A 17,156-nucleotide genomic window follows, 5' to 3' on the forward strand; every position below is an offset into this window, starting at 1 on the left:
TTAAGAAAATCAGATTTTCATAAGTGACTCACGTCTCGGAATTTCTGTAATGAGCTTTTTTTAAAAAAGTTATTGAGTAAAACCAATTTGAGGGAGCGTGCTTCACTAGTAGGAAGTTGAGCCATTTTCTTTGACAAGCTTGCACTTGGACTAGACCTGTTAGGGACCAATCATCTGCCAAAGGCTTGTGACTTTAGAATTGTGTTCATCTCAGCATTGGAATGACCAAGCCATGGTTTCCTGAATATTGTGGAATGAAGGGGTGGGATTTGTAAGAGAGGTTGATCTTGAAACCTTGTGCCACTCTGATATATATATATATATATATATATATATATATATATATATATATATATATATATATATATACATATACTGTATATATCTAGGAGTTTGCTGATACTCCTACTCAGAATTCCCTTTAAGAAGTATTTATCAGCAGGTATTAAATACGTCCATTCATTTAATGTGATTTCAAAACAAGAAAAGATCTTCTTTCCCTCACCTTTGCAATTAAGTGACATTCAATGGCCAGTAACCCTCTGGGGTCCATTTATTCAGCGCCTGTCAGGCGAGTCAGGTCCAATTTATTTTCACACATGCTGTTTAAAAGTAATTTTATTCAAAGTAAAACAGGTTTAAAAGGCACTGCATATCAACAGGACACTCAGTACTGCATCTCCAGCCCCGCCCCACCCCTTGTTCGCTGTATTTATTACATACCTCTTCATAATCGTGCATACTGATAAATCATCTCCTGATCACTCATTTTATCACCAAACTCCTCAATAATACGAATAAGTCATTATTTTATTACTGTAACATCTCAAAAAGCTTGGTAAATGTCTGTGATATTCTTTGAGCGCTGAATGCGGAAGCAGCTATCTTGTTTGTTTATGTCCATGTTATGACTGTGGTGAAGGGGCTATGTGTATTGCTCAGATCCGCCCCTTTTTTTTCAGCTTCTCTCGGCTCCTATTGGTCTCACTCAGCCATTGAAAGGTTTTCTCAGCTTTTTTCGGGAAAAAACGACTAGAGACCTGTGCTTGATGTCTTTTTGATGATATCGGACAGGGTCCGACATGGGACCGGAAAGGCAAAATTGCAGTGTCGGACCTGGTCCGACATAGGACCGCAAGGGGTTAACATTTATATTGAGTGTTTTAAAAGCCGACTGGGTCACTGACAGTAAAACTATGCAGTCAAGGTGCTTGAGTGCAGATGCTCTCAGTGTGTTCTCATTGCTCCTATTTTTAATTTCTGAGAATACAGTAAATGGTGTTTCCTGGAAATGTTCCCCAGCCTCTATAAATACTGCCACAGAGGTTACGGTAATGACTCAGTTCAGGAAACTGTGAAGAAGGCTACTTCTCTCTCTGCCAGCCAACCCTGGGCTCTGCGGCCCACACTTCTGCAAAACTAGTTAAGGTATTTCTAAAAAACCTAAACTCGCTTCTCGAAATTCAATCATTGAGAAAGTACAGTCTTAGATACTGCCTTCACGTGACGAGTCACTTTTATTACAGTACGGCACAAACTCTAAGGGTGTATGAAATCAGTCAACAGAAAGTCAAGCATACTGCAGAGTTCTCAAGTGTCTGTACAATCCTAACTGTAGACATACCTTTAAAGGGTTAACATGCCGGCATTGAGTTCATTCCGATGTAATTGCAGTGCATGTAACCTATGTAAAGATTTGCAATTGAGCAGCATTTTTATCATTTTACTTCAGACTACCATCCATAACTTTTAAACACTGAATAGTGCTGCATTTAAACATCCTAAATTAAATTTACATTCAATTCTGTATTCAAATACTCTGTCTGAGTTCCCAGTACATGGATCCTGATGATTCTTTGCTGTTGTAAAATGGAAAATTGCTGCAGGCGATGGGCTGCTTAGACCACTTTGTTGTTATATGTGTCTGTATGTTATAGTAGCGTTTGTGATAAGCCCCTGAATTTTCAAATGTAACAGTAATATTACAGGGCAAGATTAGATAAACCAAAGATTGAACAGTTTTTTAAAGAAACATGTATTACTATTTCAAAGCGTCTAGAGCAGAACACCACACTTCAAACAGACACACGAGGCACCTCACATGTCCAGTTGCAATATAGATTATTTTAGTCTATCGGTAGTCTTGCAATATATTATATTGTGTGGCAAGCTTTCCTTAAGGTGAAAGAGAGAAGAGAACAAAACAAGTAATAATGACACCAGTGTGTGGGACTGAAAGACGTCTCTCTCTGGGGTGTAGAAATAGAACACCGAAACCATCAAGCCATGAGTATGCCAGTATATAACCACGGCACCATGACAGTAGTGACACGCTTAACAAACTACATCGACTTCCTTTCATTTCCGCTTCGTACCTGCGAAAAGCGTCTTCTGTCTATCTCAAACAAGTGCCGGGGTTAATTATCTGTATGGTACAGAATCTCGGCAGCAAGCTGCAGCCATTTCACCACACTCTGTTAGGGATTAGGCTTTGAACCACAATGTGTTTGCTGCAACCAGAGAATCTCAGTTCATGTGAACAAGCTCCTCTGGGGACTAAGTTCAACAAACGTTATGCAACAGCAGATTTTGTTATTTGCACTCCATTGGCCACTGTAAGCTGCTGCTGCTGACCTTTATTTCAACCAGCACAAGATCATCTAATAAAATCGTCTCCTGTTCTGTGTTCATGCATCTTAGTGGCAAGCATTTGTAGTTCCACGACCACCGGCAAAATACAGCCCCTTAAAAATGTTGAAATAGTAAATGTGTCGTTTTTACCATGCTGTAATCTTTTACTGCACATTTGCTTTTATCCTGGTATTAGTATTATTTATTTATTTATTTATTAGCCACAGCAAACTAATATAATGAGGACCAAGTGTTTTTCAGCTCTTTATGTTTTAAACCTGTGAATATCGACTACATGAACAGCTGCGGCTGCGAGAAACTTTATGAACTTGTGAGATGTGCACATGGCGGATGTTCATTTAAATTAAAAATATATAAAGTGTCATTGTGATGGACGTCATGTCAGCAAAAAAAGCTGAAATGAATTATTGAAACAGTTTCGTACCATCTGCCTCAGACAAACTAGGTCTGTGGCAGCACAGAAAAAAGCGAGTGGCTCAGTTGCCATGAAAATAGCATAAAATAATCTAAGGGACGTATACTGTTACAAAAGGGGGCCTCAAAACATTTATTTAAGGTTTGTTTTCTTAATAGGAAAAGGTCAGAGAAATGACAGCTGTTCATGGTTGTATAACCACAGAGCCAGCAATAGCCATCTGGGCCGATGTGTTTTAAAGAACCATCAGATGTCAGAGGTGATCTGAAATACTTTTTATTTATCTGCTTTTTATTTATTTATTTTTTTTTAATTACAGGTTATTGCCTGAACTCGGCATGCAACTTAAGCTGTGTGAAAAAAAACACACTTGGGGGGTGGAGGAGGGTGGGGTGGGTGTTTAATAACATTCATTACACCTGCCTTTATTTAGGCTTTCGAAGAGAGGACTTCATAGTAACAGACCACACTAGAGGTGTGTGACAGGATAGTGCTGTGGGCCTAGGTGTTACTGGCAGGGAAGGAGACACAGGGAAGCTGCAGTTTAAGCTCTAAAGCACACTTTAATAAACACAAATAACACAAACAAAAGGGCACTAGTGCCAAAATAAACGTTTAACAAAACACACAAATGTTGTCAGGCTGGGCATTCACCTTCACTGAACACAGAAAAAATATACAAATACAGCACAACAAAGATTAAAAAACTCACCAACTTCTCTCTCTCTAAAGGAGCTCTGGGCTCTCCTTTTATAGGATGTGGCTGCTCCCATTCAGCACCAATTATTCTATTTGGGAGCAGCCGCATTCTCACATGTTTTTGGCAATTAAGGAATTAAGCCCATCCCTGCCAACCACCACCAAAACACAAACAAAAAAACACACCAATTCCTTACAGGCAGAGGTCTCAAGGTGTTAGGATATTGAGAAAGGGGGTTCATTAATTGTTCGCTAAACTGGAGGGCAAAACTACAGAAAAAAAGTAGGGACACAGAGAGAGAAAGCAGGCAGGTGGAGAGATCAATGGCAGGCGTTTGTTTGTGTGACTGTCGTTCAGGGCGATTCCTGGTCACTCTTGTCGTGCGACTGCTTGACTTCCTTATTGACAATGATTGGCACTGAGTAGAATTTCTCACACCTGTAGCTAGGTCACCGCATGGCCAGTATGAACCGGTTGAAGTGGTTGTTTCCGAGCAGGTATGCAGTTCTGAACTCGAAATAGCTACTGTGTCAAGGGGAAGCCTCTGTCTGTTGAAGCTGTCTCTTAAAGGGAAGTGGTTAGGAGCTGTTACATGCATTAAGAGAAGGTGCTGTTGGTACAGTAAGAAAACATGCATGGGCTTTTTAGTGACCTCTACAGATGGGAACTGCTCATTTCTTTTTTGTAATCTAACCTAATGGTATGTAGTGTATTTCAACTCAGCTCTTTATTTTAGGAGAAGGTAGTTCCTCCAAACCCTAACCCTTGGTTTTACTGACAAACTACCTGCATGTATTTATCTGTAGGTGTACAGTGTATATATATATATATATATATATATATATATAATATATGTGTGTGTGTGTACAGTATGTATCTGTATGTGTACAGCATGTATCTGTATGTGTACAGTGTGTATATGTATGCCTATATGTATGTGTGGATTATTTATGGATGTATGTTAATGGTTTGGAATCATTTTATTGTTGTATTGTTATTTTATTGAGTATGGTCTACTTAGCTCTCTCTTTGTATTAGTGCTTGCATTATTGAGTGCCTGTTTTTTGGGTTGTTTTTTTTTTAGATGGATGTGGACTGTAGTATTTAAAGTTTTGTTTGGCGTACATGTGAATCTCCAGATTCTAAAGAGAATTAAATGCATGTAAGACTGGTAAATAAAGTCCCCTGGAGACACGTGGAAGAGGAGCTGCTCTCTGCTCACCGGGTGTGCATGGTCAGTGGCAGGGATGTGCTCAGCAAAGCTGCTTCCCCTTGAGGTCTCTTACATTACTGGAAGAGAGTTGCTCCAGTAACACTTGACTTCTTTAAACTCCTTCCCATTAGACACAGCCTCCTTCACACCGAAATAACAAGCTGCTTTATTTAGAAATGATAAAAAACCAGCTGTTATAATTATAATTGCATAACAGCAAAGAGCTGCAAGAAGCAACATCTCATTTTCAATTTGCTGTGGTTTTAATAGACACTGTAAAATAGCATGGAAATGCACATTACATTCATAATACAAGCAAGGAAAATGCACTGCAAAATTACTGGGCTGTTTATGCTTTCATAAACTTTTCTAAAAATGTGAAGTATTTGCCTGTTGTCACTTCCTCTTGTGTCTGTTTTTGATCAGTATCCAGCAGTATCCATGTGTGCAGCTGGGACTCGCAGTAATCGTCTTCATGCTCCACAGTGCCCACTTTCCAAGCTCTGTTATCCTGCTTCTGATACTCTCACCTGGACAATTAAACAGGCAGATTCATGGAGACGACCGTCAAATTCGATAAAAAACAGTAACCACTGAACCATGCTTTTTTATTAGTCACTTTTCAAATATAAACACATTTGGTTTTAGCGAGGGTGATGCTCATTGAACATTCCCATGTAGGAAAAGGGAAACAAAACTGCTTTTGGTTGAGGCTACTACAATGTAGTTCTGCTCTGCTGTGTATGCAGGTGTGAGCAAATGGACATTGTTCATGATAAAGAGCTGGTGGATGTGAGAAGTCTTGAGGAGGGTGGTATAGATTGAAAGTTATAGTTCTTGATTAGTCATTGGCTTTTGTGCAGTGAATTCTATTTCAGTACAGAGTCACTTATATGATTTTCTAATGTGCAGTGATCTGGGCTTGCAAGATCAATTCCTTCTTTAATATTTATAAAGGTATGGGGTTATTGATACTCATAGGGAGAGCCCACTAGATATCAAATATTTTTTGTACTCTGCTTGAAAAGCAAAAGCTGTAAGTTATCTGCCCAGAAACCCAAGCAGGATTCCCTCTATTTTTGTCTCGGTTCCTTTGCTAAACGGTTGAGAGTCTTTACCCAGGGATTATTTTTGCTTTGTTTTAGGCCCTTGAAATATAACTGATTAAAACCACTGCAAATGAAAACACAGACTTGGCACAGGAGTGGGCCCAGTGCCATGGATCTCAGGGCAGCTCTGACACTGCGACTCAACCATTCCTGTATGGACATTGAGGCAGCTATAGATGGAGCATAAGAACATAAGACATTCTAGAATGAGAAAAGGCCATTCTGCCCATCTATGCTCGCTCCGTTCGCACTCAGGAGAGGTAAAACAAAAAAAAAAACCCTTACCAAGTTAGTAGGGGAAATGAAACCTCTGGGAATCCGTGGCTAAAGGGATCGCCCTTCCTCCAGCTAAAGGTCTTATTATGATCACAGAGAGGGTTATACAGTATTGTTCATGACTGCATCCAGTCTATTCTTGAAGGACAACTCTGTCCGGCAGCCTGTTCCATTGGTTCACCACCCTTTCTGTGAAAAAGCTCCTTGACCCCTCAGTTCTGAATATGCCCTTCTTCAGCTTCCACCCGTGGCCCCTGGTTCTGTTCTCTGTGGCCTGTGAAAAATGCTGCAGGTTGTCACTTCCTAGCAATACATCTACTCATTGGGGGGAAACAACAATAACTAAAATAGCCTGTTCCTGTAATCCAAGCAGCTCACGTGTTTGCCTTATTTAATACTGTACAACCCTACATTGTGCATTTTTCTAATTTCAGATAAAAGGAAGTTTAAGATTTACAAAAATAGATATACCGTACATAATCAGAGGGGAAGATATTTCATGCTAAATATAACATCTTAACATTTTACTTGAATTCTTTCTGGGTTTTTTTTCTTTCTTTCTTTAACCTAAGATATTTTTTCATCTGAAAGAATGTGCCTTTTTTGATAAATGTTGGACTGTTACCAAGAATGGGAATATAAAATGTTTCAGTAGTACTAAAAATATTTGAATAATCTCCATACTAATAATCTGCTCCATCCCCTTGTCAGCTCAGAGGCATTCATTTGCTACACTCCCATTAACCAATTACACCTCTCATGGTTTCTCCAATAACTTTAATTACCAATTACAATTCCTGGATCAAAAAGCAGCTACTTGAGAATCATGAATGCCTAATAAAGAGGGGAGAAGATGTTCCGTTAAATTGGTGTCCCTGCTGCTTCTCTTGTTAAAGCCTGCTATCATCTCCAGTCGCTTTGCGAATACAAATCTAAGTGGATTCATTCACAGCATGGAGAGAAGCCCTTCTCAGTGACTCCAGGGCCCACAGGCTGAAGAACCCAGTGCTGGCACTAACTGAAAGCTTGGGGGACAATAAATAATAAGCGATTTTGGCTTTTTTTCGTTTGGTTTTTGTTTTTGTTAAATTTAAAATAATTTTAATAAAATGAGCAGTATGCAACATAGTTACAAAAACGTGTCCCTTTACTGTACAGTAGGTCAGCACCATTTAGTGTGATTATTATTCTTTGAATCGAGCTTGCATTATCAATGATAAAAAGACTATTCAAACCTCTTGCTTTGAAATTGTCACCATGGCAACTAAAAGGCCAGTGGGTGAAACAAGGCCTAAAAACAGTATTAGATGCTCATTTCCCCCTTTTATCACAGTGCTGTTTTGAACACTTCTCAAAGGGAAGGTGAGGCATTTGTGGATTGAAAAAAAAACTAAACCAGCCTTCCAGCATGTTAAGTATGTGAAGAATTTGTTTTGAACGTTTCTGTCACACGTAGTGTTAAATCGGAAGGTCTCAGCAGATGCAGGCTTCAGTTCTTGGTAAATGCTGCAAGGATCTCGAAAGGCCACAGTATACGACAGAGTAACACTCGCAAGGTGTTTCAAACAGAAACGGAATTTCGTGCAAACTGTAAGAACTTCACTCACTGACATTTCAACCAAGGCAGTGTATCTCATTTGTATTCACACAAAATAAAACTGGCTGACCCGGAACTTACACTCGCTCACTTTCAAGAAAATTCCAGGTCAGTCGGTTTGATTTTGCTTGAATGCAGCAGACGACGTCTCTTTCAGGGGTAGCAAAGCATAAACACAAGAAACGGGAAGAAAAAGAATGCAAGCGGCAAAGGGAGGCATTAGAAATATTTTTACAAATCGGTGCTGAAAGCCCCGAACCGCCGAAAACCTTATCCCTGACCCTGGAGAAAGAGCATTTTCTTTAATGAAGCGTGTCAACAGTAAGGCCCTGTCCACGCTAGATAACCGAACTAGCGTGTTTAAAATAGTTTGGTTACAGTTCATGAACCGTGGAAATTAATACGATAGTATCCCACCATGCACTCTAGTTTATTTTAAAATAATGTGTTAGGTCCCATATTAACAGAAGTTGCTAAAAAGAAATAAAACAAGTATTTTGGAAAAAGTAAATGCGTACGCACACAAGTAGGGCTTGAGGTTTTCAGGTTTTATTTTTAATCAGGTGACAAACTGAGCTGATTCTGTTTCATAATTAAACTCAGAAAAAGCTGTTAATTACAAAACAGTCTTTGCTTTTACCTTCATATCTTGCCTGAGCCTACTTCTGGTCCCCTTAATTTTATTTCAAACAGAGCTGAGAAACTATGTGAATTGTTCATCCCTGATCCTACTTTTAACTCGCATTTCATTTTTGCAATCGCCTAATTTAACATTGTGCTTTTGTTATTTTCCCCACTACTTTAACAGAGATGTCTGGACAGGTTTTTTTTTAAGCATAAAAATTAATACCTAGTGCAGAATGTACACTGATAGCAAGTCCTCCCAGCGCCTGTTCTGAGTATTTTGTCGTATAAGTATATCACAAAGCATTTTGGGATATTAGAGGATACACAAAAAACATAGTTTGGTATTACAGCATCCACGCTTCTGACAAACCGCACTGCCTGATGCGATCTAATTTAGAACCAGACTCGAGACTACCCCCTGTGATGGTCTTGAGTACGGTATTAAACACTGCGTAGTGTAGACACAAACTGTATTTAGCACTTTTAAGCCAGTTTAAAGGCAGCTAATACAGTTTAAAGGCATAGTGTGGACAGGGGACAAAAGCAAGGAAAGCTTACTGCCTTTGCTGGATTGGCGATTGAGAAAGAAGTAAGCCACGTTAAACTACATTTGACTGAAGGTTGCCATACATTTAATAATCTGCTCCATCCCCTTGTCCATACATTAAGGCCAGTCAGTAAAAAAGTCACATTTTAACACTAAAACGTAAATAAATAAAAAATGTCTGTGATTTTGAATCAAAATAAATATGGTATATTGTTGTATTGCTTGTGGCTTTCCCAATCAGCTCAAATGACATATACCTGCACCTTATGTGATGCAGTGAAAAGTACAAAAAGAAGAATATCAATTAACAATACTGTGCTGAAATGAGTGTACGCGTTCTTCAACCAAGTAACCAAAGCACAGCGAGCTCAGCATAGCTGGATGATCATTGATTGCATAACACAGAGGCTCTTCTTGCTGGTTGCTAGAATTCATCAGACCTCGCAGCTCACTTAGCCGATCGATATGTTACACAGGGCCATGTTGTTATTGTTTTATAATGTCTGTTGTAGCCAATGGAATCCAGCCAGTGCTTCCTGCCAGATTCCATCCTGCTCTGCCAGCGAGCGCTAGACAGTTTAGAAGAGGCAGAGTGTGAACTGCCGCATCTGGTTTTAAAAAAAAGAGAAGCTCAGCCTGGCCAGCGCTTGCATACCAGCAAACCCGTTCCAAAGAAAACAGGTCAAGTGTGAAGCCTGAGAATGAGCCTCTGTTTTATGAGAGGGTCGAGGACCTGAGAAAGCTTGGCTTCACACACCCTCTCCTGTTATTTAAAACCTTGACGGCACTCTGAGGCCCTCCACCGAGGATGACCACCTTTTCAAAATGTAAAAACGGGACACCTGCCATTTTTTAACAGTATTTCAATTTTGAAATACTGTTTCTTAACAATGTTTTCACCTCCTGTATCCAATTCTACAAATCTTTTCGACATATATGAAAACCTATTGTTGAATCACTATCACTGTCAGAGCCACTTCAACTTTTAGAGTCTGCCATTCCACATAAACAAAGAAAACACTGAAATTTAAATCTGATTTTTTTTTTTTTTTTTTTTTTTTGCTGTCCCAAAGCAAATCAGTGTCAGGCTGTTGGGGAACATGTGATGTGAGTGTAAAAAGTCACATGATAGTGGGATTATATAGTTTTATGTCTTAGATTGGCTATCCCATGTGTCAGTCATTCTGGGGCTGTGTAAGGCATTTGCAAATGATGTGGCAGGGGCGGGGCTTTACACTAAACAGATATGCAATGGTTTGACTGTGGCGCTAAACTGTAAGATTGCACTGTATCTAGGAATCTGTGACAAATTCCGTCCTGAAGTCATTTAGCCCGGGACCGAGACTTGATGTTTACATTTAGGGACTGTCCTGTCCAATTAGGGACGGGTGGTCACCCTTCCTCCACCACAAGCTGGTTACTCGACCTCATTCAGGTTGCTGCCGGTGGGTGCAAGAGCCTTAAACACTTTGATGAAATCCCAGGCCTCAGGACCTCTGCTGTTCTCAGCCCTATTGTTTAAGAATTTTAATGTTATAAAACCAGTAACACGCAACTCTGGTTTGGTAACACTCTGGAACTCTTGTGTTGTAACTAGGAAACGAGTTCATTTCAAATTTGCAATCTAGTTTCCTTATTTCATGTTTGTTTTTTTAAGTAATATGCACAGTAATGCAGTGGCACGAGCACACAATAACCCTAACCCTTCAATGTAGTGTATTTGTTCTGTTACAGGGGGAGTCGGGGAGCTAGGTGGGACAGTGGCCCAGCTTTGCCCTGCAGGGATATTCCTTCACATGACAAACCCACCACATGGTTCGGCACAAACTGTTTAGAGAGAATTCCAGTCTTCGTGACTGCCAGAATCAATCTCAGTAAAGAACAGCAACAGAATGTGTTAAGGATAGGATAGAGGAGAAGTGAAGACAGAGTTAACAGGCGCGCACACTTTGAAAAGTGCACTGCGGGTTCCTGAAGCACAGGCGGGAGTGTTGTAGTTAGTGGAGTATTGCTGTAATGTGACATGTTGGTGTTCCGAGGGCTCTGAGGCACTGACCGTGGTTACAACGGTCTTTCTGTCTGTCTGATGACACCTTACCTCTAGTATGTCCAGGGAGCCAACCCTGCATCGTGTTTCATCCATAATGACCTCTACTACCGTAAAGGAACATACTGAGTTTGCTTGACGTTAAAATCCAGTGACAGATGGGTTGCTCATCAACCAGGACTGAAGCCAGTGGAGCTCACCGGAATTCTTTTTTTCTGATACCCTCCATACCTGTGAAACAATTAATTGTGGTAAAAATGTAGAAATGAAAGAGACCTAGTAATGACAAACATTAGGCGAAAGACTTTTATTCAGAATCTTAGTTCTACATTTTCTTTTAGTATTCCTAAACACTAGTCAAATACTGTGTGTATTATTGCTTCCGTCAAGGGACTTGACAGTCTCAGAGTTGTTTTTGTTTTCTCTGTGTTTTGTTTTACTCTGTGTGGTCCAGTGGTTAAAGAAAAGGGCTTGTAACCAGAAGGTCCCTGATTCAAATCCCACCTCAGCCACTGACTCATTGTGTGACCCTGAGCAAGTCACTAACCTCCTTGTGCTCCGTCTTTCGGGTGAGACGTAGTTGTAAGTGACTCTGCAGCTGATGCATAGTTCACACACCCTAGTCTCTGTAAGTCGCCTTGGATAAAGGCGTCTGCTAAATAAACAAATAATAATAATAATAATAACCTCTGTGTTTGTTTATACAGTCTCGCTGTTGCTTTTGGCACAGTTTGTGCTTCTTGTTGGCAATAACTTAGATATTTTCTTGTTTATTTCAGTTATACATTCTTGGCAGATAATTCATTAAATGCTATACTGAATCATTAGACAAGCACATACATGCAAAGATGTACAATATATTTATCGTAGCAGGGAAATCAGGCTTACTGGCTTATATGGGTGCAATAGCCCTTCAGCTTAAGCTCAGTGGGATTTCCACTTTCACTTCATATATTAATGTCTTTGCGTAAGGAAAATAAAACGGCCAGTGTTTCAACACTATTGAGAAATAACTTAAGAAATCTGAACTGCACCTAAGTTCTTTAACACAGGGTTTAGAGAAAGTGGAGGTCAATCAAGCATTATATTCATTTATAAGAAACTATTGGCTTGATTTTGTCAATCTATACCCCAGCGGGATAGGATAGTAATAACACGCTCCAGGGTGTTCAAATATGGTCTAATATTCGCACGTCTAGGAGAGCTGTGTACACGAGGGGAAGCCAAGTGCCATTAAACAGCTCAGGCCAGCGGATATTGAACCATATTTGAACATCCTGGAGTGTGTTATTGCACTTATAAAATGCAGAATGGAATGGAGTTTAAAAAATGGATTATTCTCCACATATTTCCTTTTAAAAACAAGTTTCCATTCTACTTTTAAGAATGGGACTGGGCAACCTGCATTGTGGGCATCAATTTGACTGTCCAAAACCTGGTCAGGGGACAAGAGATGGGAGCCCCACATTAAGGGTTTGCTGCATGTCTGTTAACTACATAGAACTGATCAGTATTTTGTTTTCTCCCATCTTCAGGGGACTTCCTGCCACCTCCCCCCCCAATGGAGGATCTGGACAATCTACCCTCACCCCCCGGGACCTTCCCACTCCCACCCCCCCCTCCGGACGGAGCACTCTTCAATGTGCAGGTGGGGAAGTACAGCAATTTCCCCCTTTGTCTTAAATAGTCCCACACAGTTGTCAAAACAAAAGGTTTTTGAATATGGGGGTTTTGTAATAAGCAACTATAAACAAGCACTGACCTCAGCAAGTTCCATCCATGTGCAACATTATACAGTTTTATCAGTACAGAGCTTGGCCATGGTTGAGTGAATCTTTAGTTCGCAGCTCAAAGGTAGTGTGTTTTTTGCTTTCTCTCCTGTGGAGCCATAAACTTTCAGACCAAGACAAAATAAAGAAAGGTCGTTACCCTCTGCCCCTCGGTTGATGCAGTTGTGACATTGACCACATGATCCTCCTGGGCACTGATGCCACACAAACCACGGTTTCTAACGGATTTCACCTGACGAGCTTGCATCAATCCAGGGCTTGCTCTGTGGCCGTTGGGTAATTCAGTTCCCTGTGCTTATGCAAACTATGGTCTCTTTTGAACAGAGATTACAGGAAGGTGCTCAACCGTGCAGTGGTTTTGTTACTTGTGATGTAGATAGTGAAGTCCTCGGGACTCCTTTTCTAAACTGATTCAGATTAAAGGGTGTCTGTCTGCTGCTCTAGCTTATATTTGCATGTTTTTATTCATTGTTTGTAGAAATACACAAGCGATGATCAGAGATCATAACTGCAATAACTTGGTTTGAGTTACTCTCTGCACCCCTAGTGACCATGGGGGACAAGAAAACATAAAACAACAGGCATGAGCTCAAAATCCTCTCAGGACCTCGCTGGTTTGTGACTTTAAATTCCATTTATATCATAATACAATTACTAGCAGTTTGTGGAATGTTCCAAGATCGAGTGATGTTCCACCATCATGTCAGCACGCCAGTTAAACTCGACTAGCCTGTTTCTGCAGCCTTGTGCACAGACAGGGAATCTGAAATCCTGCACATCCTAGGCTTGTCTGCTCTGTGCTTGCACCAGCTTGGACAACGGGCATGGCTTGAAACACGGCATTCTGAACTGAGGTTCCAACCAGCTTCACCCTCACACCCTTTAACTATCTGGATCAGTTAAGAATCTTAAAGATCCCTTTAGTTTTGATCCACATTTGTTTGTGGGCTGCATAAAGTCTGTTCAAGTCCATTTTAATCCTTCTGTCATGCTCTTCCTATAAGCCAGCGTGGGCTAATAGTATAAATTCATCAACAGCAGTTTGAATTTATTTAGGGCTCGATCTTTCAAAACAACTGAGTATAACTATACAGTGATGAGGAAACCTGCCTTACCTTGACAGTCATTGTAGACTTGCATTGATTAATACCACCTCGAATGAAACAGTCCAAAGTGCTGGTCTATAATGTTGCTGTTTGTGGCAATCCTATTGGAAGTTAATTTAGCCCTGAATTCTTTCCTCGACACTCATATCCTTGTACCCTGCCGTAGCCATCTGTTAATAAGGAACAGAAGCAAATCAGAGAAACAAATATCAGATTGAAGGGAAGCCATTAAGATGTTTTCCTTTTTTTTTTACATAATACAGTACCACACAAATGCAGTATCCACTAAACCTTGACGCAAGGAAATACTCTTTGATGTGCAAAGAAGTTTATGTCTGGAATTTGCAATAATTTACTGTACATTGTGGCTTTTGGGATGTAAACGAACTTCGTGTGCTCATGTGGAATGGGACTTGGAGGAGTCTTAAAGCCCAGTGAACTCAGGAGAGAGAGCAGCAGTGTGGCGTGCTTGTGGACCTCCAGGAAAAGTGTGTGTCAGTGTGTGTGTGAGTGTGTCAGTGTGTGAGTGTGTCAGTGTTTGTGCGTGTGTCAGTGTGTGTCAGTGTGAGTGTGTCAGTGTGTGAGTGTGTCAGTGTTTGTGCGTGTGTCAGTGTGTGTCAGTGTGTGAGTGTGTCAGTGTTTGTGCGTGTGTCAGTGTGTGTGTCAGTGTGTGTGAGTGTGTCAGTGTGTGAGTGTGTCAGTGTTTGTGCGTGTGTCAGTGTGTGTCAGTGTGAGTGTGTCAGTGTGTGAGTGTGTCAGTGTTTGTGCGTGTGTCAGTGTGTGTGTGTGTGTGTGTCAGTGTGAGTGTGTCAGTATGAGTGTGTGTGTCAGCGTGTGCTCTGTGTGTGAGTGTGTGCGTGTGTGCTGTTTGGCTTGGCTTGCTTCAGCGTATATGTGGAGTCAGTTTCTTTAGCCACCCTGTCTGTCTGTCTCCCTAGCTGGCTCAGAGACTGCCAGAGCACATTCTCACAGCACAGGAGAATGTGTAAACTGCAGTGGAAGTTTAAAATACACTCCGGCTGAAAGGATTTTTAATGTTGGGTTTTTTTGTTTTTTTGCGGCATGCTTGTTCTGTCTTGTAAACAGTGGGTTGTTTTGTCACAGGGCCCAAGGTTTATTGTTTTGTTTGCACAAATTAATAGTTTGGGTTTCAAGGAAGCTGTGTCTTTACAAAAAAACTATAGAAAGTAAACACTGGAATTGCAATTCAATATGAATACTTTAAAAATTCTGGAGTACATATTAACATAATTACTTAATAGAATAGAAACACTTAATAGAATAGAAAAAGGCATTGTCAGTCTTACCTTTAGGTAACGAATACTACATTAAAGGCTAAGGTTAGGAATTAAAACTCTTCCTTGAGGCAAGAGGCTTAAGGCATAACACTCTGCTGTCATTCATTGAATTGCACCGACAGCTTTATAAAGTGTCTGGAGCCAGGGTTTGTGTGACGGGGGGTTGCAGAAGGGCTTGATGCATTGTAATTGGACGGGAAAGGAGGGCGCTGAAGACCTCCAGCAATGTGCTTTGTCAACAGCACACACACGTAATCACCTTACTCTGCATTCTCAAGTCAGTTTATGTATACCTTGAAGAATCACCAAACAGCTGTGATCATTTCTTACCTCCCCTGGCTTCATTACTGTTTCACAGAGCCATAAAAAGGGAGATTTTTATGAGATTTTGTTTGCCATAATTAGGAAGTGTCAACATACTTGTCTGAACTGTGAAAACGCATTTGTCATTTATTAATTACTCATTGTCTGCAAACTGAATTACATGTGCGCACTGTACAGCAATGGGTACATTTATGATGCAGTCAGCTTCCCTCTTTAATGTATTTAATCAGCAGCTTGTAACAGTGAGAGCATTGAATCCACCATGTGGGATCTCCAGCGACAGCAGTAAAGTGGAAGTGATTGAATGTGCATCACAATTACCTTTGTAAAGTATGGCATAGACTCTGATTCATCAGGTTCTCAGTATCTAGCTCACAGAGGCATCTTTATACATAACTTCTGGCTTGTGAGGCTAGTAAGGGAACCATGCCTTTATCTGACAAAACTTTGGGCATTTGTAACATACATTCATTGAGCATGCTGTCCATGTAGATCACTCCGCTTTGAGTTTATCATGTACATATATCCTTTATAGGGGATGTGTATGTTTCTTGAGTACATTGTCTGCAATACTATTGGAACAGAAAGCTGCACAGATGTTTTAAGAATTATTTCATAACAAATCTGAACGATGCATTAGAATCAACTTTAATTGTAAACTTTATGCCACAGGAACAGTGGAAGAATACAACAGCAGAAGTGTTTAACAAGAGCAATAAAAAACAATGATATCGTGAAGCACAGGGTATCATGTTAGTTAAATGACTATTAGTCTGCATTGTATGAAAGAAGTGGCTACAATGGTCTTTAAGTGAATTTGAAGAATAGGATTCTTGGAAGCCTATAGGAAACATGTTCCGGTAAGATGTGCAACTCATTGCAATTATCACTAACGAGTCTTGTAGCAGCCATCAGTTCTCATTGCCCTAATTAACATGAGTTGGAGATGGTCTCTTTCTCATTATACGTGGTCCATGACCAGCAGAATAGGTTTGGCGGGGGCGACGGGATCTTTACCAGCGTGCCCTTTAGACATCAGCTGAATGAACATTCAACCTTTTATCTTCTGCGATGAAAACAGCCCCCAAGAATCGTGCCTTGTTAGGAGATGGGAGGCAGGTTGTTTTACCTGTTTGCGGTTCAGCAGTCATAGAAGTTCGTTTTTAATTATTATTATTGTTTGTTTGTTGTTTTTTAACCTCATCTTAAAATGTATTAAAGCTTATGATAGGCCTGGTGTTCATGCTGCATTGCAGAGCATTCCATTGTTGAGCAGCATGCAGGTGTGAATTTGGGTGGAGCTGGGCGCAGCATGGATTCCAGGGTCATGCACGTAACCAACTTGGCCGCGGGTGCATGGGAAAGTGTGGCAGGGTAAGATACCAATCAGTTATTTTTGGTGCCAAAAATAACAAAGTTCAGTAGTTTAGCATAAGGGGGGCAGCTACAATGGCG

The 17,156-nt window shown here is 40.5% G+C and overlaps 1 protein-coding gene across 7 annotated transcripts in view; it reads left to right on the forward strand.

Moving 5' to 3' along the window:
• LOC117417294 (lipoma-preferred partner homolog) overlaps window positions 1-17,156 on the forward strand; it is a 117,499-nt gene that overhangs the window by 48,946 nt on the left and 51,397 nt on the right. For 6 of the 7 annotated variants that reach the window (XM_059034302.1, XM_034029334.3, XM_034029335.3 and 3 more), the window contains one exon: window positions 12,719-12,831. The exons of the other annotated variant lie outside the window; for it this stretch is intronic. In XM_059034302.1, coding sequence (XP_058890285.1) covers window positions 12,719-12,831 — 113 coding nt within the window. The remainder of the gene's footprint in view (window positions 1-12,718; window positions 12,832-17,156) is intronic. 7 annotated transcript variants of the gene reach the window in all.

This window comes from Acipenser ruthenus, chromosome 12 (genome assembly GCF_902713425.1).
Source record: "Acipenser ruthenus chromosome 12, fAciRut3.2 maternal haplotype, whole genome shotgun sequence".
NCBI classification, from domain to species: Eukaryota; Metazoa; Chordata; class Actinopteri; order Acipenseriformes; family Acipenseridae; genus Acipenser; species Acipenser ruthenus.